This window comes from Bubalus bubalis, chromosome 4, assembly GCF_019923935.1.
Source record: "Bubalus bubalis isolate 160015118507 breed Murrah chromosome 4, NDDB_SH_1, whole genome shotgun sequence".
Lineage (NCBI taxonomy): Eukaryota > Metazoa > Chordata > Mammalia > Artiodactyla > Bovidae > Bubalus > Bubalus bubalis.
In genome coordinates, this window is record NC_059160.1 from 88,597,643 (window position 1) to 88,608,367 (window position 10,725).

General features: G+C 39.6%; 1 protein-coding gene across 1 annotated transcript; it reads right to left on the minus strand.

Moving 5' to 3' along the window:
- Positions 1–7,875: 7,875 nt before the first annotated feature.
- Positions 7,876–8,805, minus strand: LOC102406316 (olfactory receptor 8S1-like). Its single transcript, XM_006046831.4, has one exon. The coding sequence runs from the start codon at positions 8,803–8,805 to the stop codon at positions 7,876–7,878; it is 930 nt and encodes a 309-aa protein (XP_006046893.3).
- Between the last annotated feature and the right edge of the window lie 1,920 nt (positions 8,806–10,725).

Here is a 10,725-nt window from a genome sequence, read left to right on the forward strand (position 1 = left end):
GGGACAGTTATACTGACTGCTTTTTTCCCCTATGTATGGGCCATACTTTATTCTTAGCAAGTTTTTAAATGTTTTGTTGAAGCTAGACCTTAAAGTAACATAACGTGGCATAATGTGAAGATGGTCCTTCTTTACCCGGTCATTGTTGTGTGTTTGTTTAGAGACTTTATTGAACTAACTCTTAAAGGCTGTATTCTTTGTTGACTGTGGTCACTGAAGTCTGTGCTTGGTTATCTTAGTGGTCAGCACATGACTGAAGAGAGGTTTCTTTACATGCATAGAAATAATGTCTTTCAAGTCTTTGCTGAGGTGCTCCGTGTACATGTTGAGGCATATCTTCAACAGGTTTGCCTGGAAGTTTATAATTTATAACTATAAATCATAACTCCACCTTATCTTTTACTTTCTGCTTGCACAGACCCTCAAGATAGGTCCAGTGTGAGAGCTTAGTCTTCCTATGTCTTTTCTCAGTGTGTAAACAGTGTTTGGCATACACAGTCCTACAGATGAATATGGACTTTTAGATTCTCAGGATACATGAGAAATTTTCAAAACAACCTAGCTTGTCCCATTCCATAGGTGGCCTTTTCATTTTGCTGATGGTTTTCTTTGTTGTGCAAAAGCTTTTAAGCTTGGTTGGGTGCCATATATTTTTGCTTCTACTTCTTTTCCCTCAGCAGACAGATTTAGGGAAATATTGCTATGATTTATGTCAGAGAATGTTTTGCCTATCTTCTATGAATTTTACAATGTCATATCCTAGGTTCAGATCTTTAAACAATTTTTAGTTTACTTTTGAGGAAAATGAAAGTCACTCAGTCATGTCAGACTCTTTGAGACCCCATGGACTATAGAGTCCATGGAATTCTGCAGGCCAGAATACTGGAGTGGGTAGCCTATCCCTTCTCTAGCTGACCTTCCTGACCCAGGAATCAAACCAGGGTCCCCTGCATTGCAGGTGGATTCTTTACCAATTGATCTATCAAAACATTGCCTCAAATGGTGTGAGGGGATATTCTAATTTCATTGATTTACCTGTAGCTGTCCAGCATTCCCAGCCCACTTTTTGAAGATTGTCTTTTCTCCATTGTATATTCTTGCCTCCTTTGCCACAGATTAACTGATGTAGGTGCATGTGTAGTACAATGTTAAATAGAAGTGATGGTAGTGATAATCCTAGCCTTGTTTCTGATCTTAGGAATAACGGTTTCAATATGTCACAATAAAGTATGACATGAGCTGTAAGTTTGTTGTAGATACATTTCATGAGATAACCCTACTTTTTATGGCTCTTTTGCTGGGAGATTCACCGTGAAAACGGCTGCTAAACTTTATCAAATTACTTTTCAGGCTTTAAGAGATAATTTTCTTTTTTAATATGTAAAAAAGTAAATTCTTTTTATCTTGTAATAGCTTCAACTTAACAATTTCTAATAAAACAAGATTTCCTATAAACTATTCACCCTCCTCCTAATATTAAAATCCTATATAACCATAATAAATTTTTAAAACTAGTAAGTCTACATTAGAAATATATTATTACTTATATAACAGACTTCATTCAGATTTCATCAGTTGTTTCCACTTATGTTCTTATTTTCTGCTTCTTAATCCTATCCTGAAAACTACATTGCATTTTTCCCTAAATTAATAATCTTCCCCAGCTTTACTGAAGCAAGATTGACAAAAAGTTTTTTATATATTTAAGGTATATAATGTGATGCTTCAGTATGCATACATTGAGAAATGATTACATCAATATACCATTGATATAAGTGGGGGTTAAAGTCCTCTACTACTATTGTGTTGCTGTCAATTTCTCCCTTTATGTCTGTTAATATTTGCTTTATGTATTTAGGTGTTCCTGTGTTGGGAGCTGAAGAATTGATGCTTTTGAACCGTGGTGTTGGAGAAGACTCTTGAAAGTCCCTTGGACAGCAAGGAGATCAGACCAGTCAATCCTAAAGGAAATCAGTCCTGAATATTCATTAAAAGGACTGATGCAGAAGCTGAAGCTCCAGTACTTTGGCCACCTGATGCAAAGAAGTAGACTCATTTGAAAAGACTCTGATGCTGGGAAAGATTGAAGGCAGAAGGAGAAGGTGATGACAGAGGATGAGAGGGTTCGATGGCATCACAAACTTGATGGGCATGAATTTTGGCAAGTTCTGGGATTTGGTGATGGACAGGGAAGCCTGAAGTGCTGCAGTCCATGGGGTCACAGAGTCGGACATGACTGAGTGACTGAACTGAACTGATGTTGGGTACATACATATTTACATTTGTTATATCCTATATTTATCCCTTGATCATTATGTAGTGTCCTTCATTGTCTCATGTAACAGTCTTTATTTTAAAGTATATTTTGTCTGATACATGTATTGCTACTTTGGCTTTCTTTTGATTTCCATTTACATGGAATACATTTTTCTATTCCTTCACTTTAAGTCTTTCTTAGTCTTTAGATATGAAGTGAGTCTCTTCTAGGTGGCATATATACATGTCTTATTTTTGTATCCATTAAACCACTCTGTCTTTTAACTGGAGTATTTATTGTATTTAAAGTAATTATATTGAAGAATCCTTGCATCCCTGGGATAAAGCCCATTTGGTCATGATGTATGATCTTTTTAATATGTTGTTGGATTCTGTTTGCTAGAATTTTGTTAAGGAGTTTTGCATCTATGTTCATCACTACAGATGGCTAACAAACACATGAAAAGATGCTCACCATCACTCATTATCAGAGAAATGCAAATCAAAACCACAATGAGGTACCATTTCATGCCAGTCAGAATGGCTGCTATCCAAAAAGTCTACAAGAAATAAATGCTGGAGCGGGTGTGGAGAAAAGGGAACCCTCTTACACTGTTGGTGGGAATGCAAACTAGTACAGCCACTATGGAGAACAGTGTGGAGATTCCTTAAAAAACTGGAAATAGAACTGCCATACGACCCAGCAATCCCACTGCCGGGCACACACTGAGGAAACCAGAATTGAAAGAGACACGTGTACCCCAATGTTCATCACGGCACTGTTTACAATAGCCAGGACATGGAAACAACCTAGATGTCCATCAGGAGATGAATGGATAAGAAAGCTGTGTGCCGGGGACCAGCCCCGGCTGATCCAGGGTATTCGAAGGAGAGACGGCTAGGCGAGGGTCAGGGAATAACTGCTTAATTACACTTTAATTAAGGATACAAAGAGTAATAGAATAAGGATAGCTCAGTGAGGAAATTCAGTGGAGAAAAGCGGCTGAAATAAGGATAGCTCAGTAGGAAAATTCAGTGGAGAAAAGCGGCTGAAATAAGGATAGCTCAGTAGGAAAATTCAGTGGAGAAAAGAAGCTGAGTGGCTTGGTTTACGCGGAAAATCAATATAACCCGTGACACCAGGTTAGCTCTGACCACGGAGGCCACAGGCGCCCTCTCGAATAGCGGAAGGTGCCCCACCTTAGACACCTTCTCGAGTGGGTCTTAGAAGCCCAGGCAAATAAATGGTCGCAGAGGACATCCACGCTCCAGATGGACGCTCAGCTGGAATTTGGGAGAGATAGTGACATGGGGAGACCAAGTTTCAGTGAACAAGGCCCGCACTTTATTTTCCAAAGTAGTTTTTATACCTTAAGGTATGCATAGAGGATAATGGGGGAAGGGGTAGAGTCATGCAGCAAGCCAGGCTTTCTTCCTGCAAACTTATCATATGCAAAAGTTCAGGTGATTGACATCATCTTCTGGCCCGGAGGCCTGTTAACATTTTAAGAAACTTATCTTTCTCTAAAGGTGATTATTCCAAAGTCAGGCGCCAGCCTTCCAAAAAGCATTGGACAAAGCGGCATTTTACATTTCTATACACCCATTATATCAATCAATACACTGCCAAAGACACAGTAGGTAAGGAGTATGGAGACTTAGCAGCAAACATTGGCCCAACAAGTGAAAAACCCTTCACCAATACATTTTCTAATCAATCTTTTAACTACTCAAAGGAATCTGTGTTTAGGCAGTTTAGAACATCTCCTGCCTCTCACAGTTGGGAGGCTCTGAACAATCACATGTGGCTGGAAAAACCTATTCAGGCAGGCTAGAGGATTTCCAAAGGAGTTTGTAGGTTGAAACACTGTCACACCCAGGAATTATTAACTGGAGCTGTAAGCTAACTCTTTTTTTTCAGAGAGAGGTAGTGGGGGACAGCCCCCCGTAAAGTCAGAGGTGTAGGTGAAAGCACAAAGCAGAAAGTAGGCAGACTCTGGTTTTGGGGGTAGATGCTCGAGAATTTCCAGGGGGACTCCTGAGGCTCGATCCCGCCTTTGCGTATGCCGAGCCTCCTTCCTCATGACCTTTGTCATGGGCGGAGTGCCTCACGCTGGCTCCCGGCAGTGATAGAATTCCAGTTGAGCTATTACAGATCCTCACTCAATATGCAATATGCCGGCTCCCAGCAGCTGTGGTACATATACACAATGGAGTATTACTCAGCCATTAAAAAGAATACATTTGAATCAGTTCTAATGAGGTGGATGAAACTGGAATCTATTATATAGAGTGAAGTAAGCCAGAAAGAAAAACACCAATACAGTATACTAATGCATATATATGGAATTTAGAAAGATGGTAATGATAACCCTGTATGCGAGACAGCAGAAGAGACACAGATGTATAGAACAGTCTTTTGGACTCTGGGAGAGGGCGAGGGTGGGATGGTTTGGGGGAATGACATTGAAACATGTATAATATCATATAAGAAATGAATCGCCAGTCCAGGTTCAATGCATGATACAGGGTGCTCGGGGCTGGGGCACTGGGATGACCCAGAGGGATGGTATGGGGAGGGAGGTGGGAGGGGAGTTCAGGATGGGGAACACGTGTACACCCGTGGTGGATTCATGTTGATGTATGGCAAAACCAATACAATATTGTAAAGTAATTAGCCTCCAATTAAAATAAATAAATAAATGTATATTAAAAAATAAAGTAATTATAGATATGTATATTTTTGTTGCTCTTTTTTATTGTTTGGAGGTTGTTTTGTGGGTCTGTTTTGGTTTTTTTTTTTCTTATGATTTGATGACTGTATTTGATTCTGTTTTCTTTTGTGTGTCTGAATCTAGTATAGCTTTTTGGTTTGTGGTTACCATGAGGGATAAGTGTATACACACACACACACACACACACACATATATATATATATTTTAAGTTGTTGATCTTTTACTTTCAAATGCATTAAAAACCCTGTGTGTATACTCTCTTACCCTCATCACTACTATTTTGATATCATATTTTATATTTCAGTTCAGTTCAGTTCAGTTCGCTCAGTCATGTCCAACTCTTTGCGACCCCATGAATTGCAGCACGCCAGGCCTCCCTGTCCATCACCAACTCCTGGAGTTCACTCAAACTCACGTCCATTGAGTCGGTGATGCCATCCAGCCATCTCATCCTCTGTCGTCCCCTTTTCCTCCTGCCCCCAATCCCTTCCAGCATCAGAGTCTTTTCCAATGAGTCAACTCTGCACATGAGGTGGCCAAAGTACTGGAGTTTTGGCTTTAGCATCAGTCCTTCCAAAGAACACCCAGGACTGATCTCCTTTAGAATGGACTGGTTGGATCTCCTTGCAGTCCAAGGGACTCTCAAGAGTCTTCTCCAACACCACAGTTCAAAAGCATCAATTCTTCGGTGCTCAGCTTTCCTTACAGTCCAACTCTCACATCCATACATGACGACTGGAAAAACCATAGCCTTGACTAGACAGACCTTTGTTGGCAAAGTAATGTCTCTGCTTTTGACTATGCTATCTAGGTTGGTCATAACTTTCCTTCCAAGGACAAGCGTCTTTTAATTTCATGGCTGCAGTCACCATCTGCAGTGATTTTGGAGCCCCCCAAAATAAAGTCTGACACTGTTTCCCCCTCTATTTCCCATAAAGTAGTGGGACCAGATGCCATGTTCTTCATTTTCTGAATGTTGAGCTTTAAGCCAACTTTTTCACTCTCCACTTTCACTTTCACCAAGAGGCTTTTTAGTTCCTCTTCACTTTCTGCCATAAGGGGGTGTCATCTGCATATCTGAGGTTATTGATATTTCTCCTGGCAATCTTGATTCCAGCTTGTGCTTCTTCCAGCCCAGCGTTCTCATGATAGGGTATCCATTAACTGCTTATTCTGGATATAGATGATTCTACTACTTTAAAAAATTTTTTTTTTAAGTTTTTTAACCTTCCTACTAGTTTTATGTATGAAATGATTTCCTATCTTTACTCTATGCTTGCCTTTACCAATGTTCTTTACCTTTACTATATGTTTGCCTTTACTGAAGAGCTTTCCCATTTCATAATTTTAATGTTTTTAAGTTTGGCCTTTTTATTTTCACCTTTATCTTTATTTGTAAGCCCAGTTTGGTGAAACTGTACTGTTTTAGCTTTGCTACTCAGTAAAGCTTTAGATCTCTCCATCAAATCTGAATGAGGGCCTTACAGTGTAGAGCATTCTTAGTTATACATTTTTCCCTTTTATCACTTTAAATAAATCATTCCACTCCTTTCTGGTCTGTAGAGTTTCTGCTCAAAATTCAGCTCATAGCCTCATGTGGATTCCCTTGTGTATTATTTGTTGCTATCCCATTGCTGCTTTTAATATTCTCTCTGTATCTTTACTTTTGTCATTTTAATACTGTGTCTTGGGGTTTTCTTCTTTGGTTTATCCCTGCATAGGACTCATTGGGCTTCTTGGATTTGGTTGTTTCCTTTCCCAAGTTAGGGAAGTTCTTAGCTATTATGTCTTCAAATATGTTCTCAGCCCATTTCTTTCTGTCTTCACATTCCGGGACTCATTTGATGTGAATGATAATATACTTGATATCATATCAGAGGTCTCTTAATCAGTCTCCATTGCTTTTCATTCTTTTGTTTTTCATTTTTTTCTGACAGCATCATTGATTTCCACTATTCTGTCTTACTACTGATTGATCCATTTCTCTGTATCATTCAGCCTACCATTGATTCTTTCTTGTGTACTTCTCATTTCAGTTATTGGATTCTTTATTTTTCAGTTATTGGACTCTTCATCTCTGGTTTTTCTTTATATTTTCTAATTCTTTGTTAAAAACATCAAACTTACCACTCTGAGCATCCATTCTTCTCCCAGGCTCTTTGATCATCTTTATGATTGCTACCCTGAATCCTTTCTTGGGTAAATTGCCTATCCTTATTTCATTTAGTCCTTTTCCTGGGGTTTTATCTTTTTTCTTTGTTTGAAACTGTCACTTCATTTTGCCCAAGTTGCTATTTGTATTTTTGTGTATCTGGTATTTTGGTTGCATTTCCAAACTCTGGAAAAGCGGCTTTTGTAGGAGACATCCTATGCATGCAGTAGGGTGCTAGCCTCTCCTCATCCAAGCTATATACCTTACAGTTCCCCGCTACGAGTGCTGAATGGGTCCTTCTGTTGTGGTAGGCTGACTATGTGGGAGGTCTCGTAGGCTTGACTGGTCTCTGGTTTGGTTGTTTTCTAGGCCCTGTCTTGTGTGGAGGTTGCCAGTAACTGGTTGGTAGGACTAGTTGGTCCTACCAGTTGGTAGGACTAGTCATGAGGTGGGTGACTGTCAATCCCACTAATCCCAGCTGGGGCTAGTGCTGGTTTACTGGTGGATGAAGTCAGGGTCAAGAAGACTTCATGCTGTTGCTCAGCCACTGGTGGGTGAAGCCAGGTCCTAAGATTAGTACGAGCCTATGGGCTGTACTCCAAATACCTTTATGAATTTTAAGATGCTTTTCTCAGATCCAATATTGGAATAATCAGGAAATTACTTTATTGTTAACTAACAAGATATCCTGGTATAGTAAGATAACTCTTCATCACCTTCTGTCTTTGGTCACTAGCAATGGAGATATTTTCTAAAGGTCCTTTTCGTAGCTGCTTTCACCTCATTGTTCTTCAGGCTATAGATAAGGGGATTCATTAAGGGAGTGATCACACTGTACTGTACAGAGAAGATCAACTCCTGTGGCGAGCCCAAGGTTGGCACTATATAGCGAAGGAAAGCTGAACAATAAAATAGGAGCACTGCAGTGAGGTGGGAAGAGCAGGTGGAGAAGGCCTTGCTTCTATATGAAGAGGAGCGGATATTTAGGATGGTAGAAACAATGAGAGTGTAAGACAGTATGATTAGGAAACAGGTTCCCAGCCCATGCAGGAGACTAGAGCAGAGCAGAATAGTGAAACTGGTGGAGACATCAGAGCAGGAAAGGGGAAAGAGAGAGGGCAGCTCACAGCTGTAGTAGGGGATAAACTGATCCCTACAGAAGTCAAAATCCATAGCTAGAAGGATGTTGATGAATGCGTCCAGAAAACCCAGGCTCCAGGAACCTAACACCAGACCTTTACAGAGCTGGTTGCTCATCTTCTGGCCATAGAGCAGAGGGTGGCAGATGGCAGCATAGCGATCATAGGCCATAACTGAGAGCAGACAGGCTTCAGTGCCCCCCAAGTCAAACACAAAGAAGACTTGAGCTAGACAGGCCTCCACAGAGACTGTTTTCTTCTGAGACAGAAGAATTTCCAGCATCTTGGGTACTGTGGCAGAAGAGAAGCAAAAATCCAGGAAAGAAAGGTGACTCAGGAAGAAGTACATGGGAGTGTGGAGGTGAGAATCGGTTCTGATCACCAGCATCATTGTCAGGTTCCCCAGCAGAGTCAGGAGGTAAATTGCTAGGAAGAACACAAAGGATAATGCCTGGACATGGGGGTCTGCAGACAGTCCAAGGAGAATGAACTCAGTGATAGTGCTGTGGTTCCCCAAGGCCATTTAGAGAAATCTAGTCTAGAAATAAAAAAAGGAACAGGGGATGTTTTCAGCAAAACGACAGAGTATGGAGTGCCAAGCTCTTCTACAGAAACAACAAAACCAAGCAGAAGCTGTCAGGACTAACTTTGTTTGTACTCTGGGAAACAATCAAAGGTGCACAGCAACCAAGTAAACACTGAACCAAGAAAAGGGCAACTTAAAAATAGGAGGAAAGCTTTGTGGCATTTTTATTTACCCTTGCCTAACTCCTAGGTCCAGTGGCCAGCCTGAAGATGGCCTAGAGTGGAACCATGGTCTGAGGTCTGGAGGGAGCCATACCTCACTCACAAATTAGTGTATTTTAACTTGCCTGAGAACTACCTGAAGGACCTATTCAAGGTGCTCTGTCTCTGTTTCACATGAAATCACACAGGGTTCAAACGTGGCCCATACTACTTGAAAACGTTGTAAGAGTAATGAGAAATCTGTAGCTGCCTGGGGCAAAAGATTATGATTAAAACATACAACAGACCATCAACAGACTGAGAAGAAAATCTAGAAAGAGAGTTTCTTTGGGAAATTAAATTAGAGCATTCAAAACTGGCTGTGTATACTAGGGAATTTTAAAAGCCATATGCATGTCCAGTAGCACTCTTGTTCAGAGAAGACCAGAGTCGATCTTATGCTTTCACCTCTGGCTGATCCCTAGTTTCACTGCAAGTGGGAGAGAAGTCTAAGAATTGTTAACAATCTATCTGGGAAAATACTAAATGAGTACTTCAGCATGGAGTGAATCTGCAAAGACTAGAGGAGGGTGGTGTTTTAAAATTTTTACCTTTTAGCATTCAAAAAAATATCTGGCAAAGTACCAGTTGAACACAAGCTAGAGGAAAAGATACTTCATTGAGCACACACAACACTGAACTGCTTTTGCAAAAACAAATTGGGAAATTTATTGAACAATTGTTGACTACAAACTTCAGATATAAAAAATAGAAAAGAGTAAAAATCTAATTTTCAGGGTTATAATATTATGATATTAAAATGTCCAGTTTTCAACAAAAAATCATGATGCACACAAAAGAAATATGAAATTATGGGCCATAAAAGAAAACTTAAATTGACAGAAACTGTCCCTAAGGCACCTAAGACTTTAGACTTACTGGACAAAACTCCCCTCATCCTCAGTATTACTGAGATGTATTTGACAGAATATATGTAACTTTAAGGTGTACAACATGTTTCTTTCACACACACACATATAAGTGTGTGTATGTATATATATACATACACACACATATGTTGCAAAGTGATTACCACAATAACATCAGTTAACAGATCCCCTCATGAAATTACCTTTTCTTTGTGTGTGGTGATAAAACTTAAGACCTACTATCCTAACATTCAAGTATACAATACAGTGTTGTTAATTATAACCACCATGCTGTACATTAAATCCTTTGAATTTACTTATCTTATAAGTTTGCATCCTTTGATCAAAATCAACCCATTTCCCCAACCCTTAAGCCCCTGCTAAGTACCATCTACTTTTTATTTCTATGAGTTAAGCTTTTATGATTCCACATATAAGTAAGATCATTCAGGGTCTTTCTCCTTCTCATTCATTTCATTTAACATACTGCCTTCTAAGTCCAACTATGTCAAATATGGATTTCTTCTTTTTGATGACTGAGTAATAGTTCGTTATATATTTCTTTAATTATTTGCCCATCAATAGACACTAAGTTTGCTGCAATATCTTGGCTATTGTGAATAATGTTGTAATAAACTTGGAGGAACAGCTGTCTCTTAAGGTGATTCAGTTATACATACACATTTATATATTCTTTTTCAAATAATTTTCCCATCTACATTATTACACAATATTGAGCAACATCCCCAGTGCTAACAGTAGGTCCTTGTTCATCATCTAGTTTAAAT

Bases quoted from the DNA above. Each gene is read 5' to 3' on its own strand.
- LOC102406316 (XM_006046831.4), bottom strand. From the start codon at position 8,805: ATGGCCTTGGGGAACCACAGCACTATCACTGAGTTCATTCTCCTTGGA.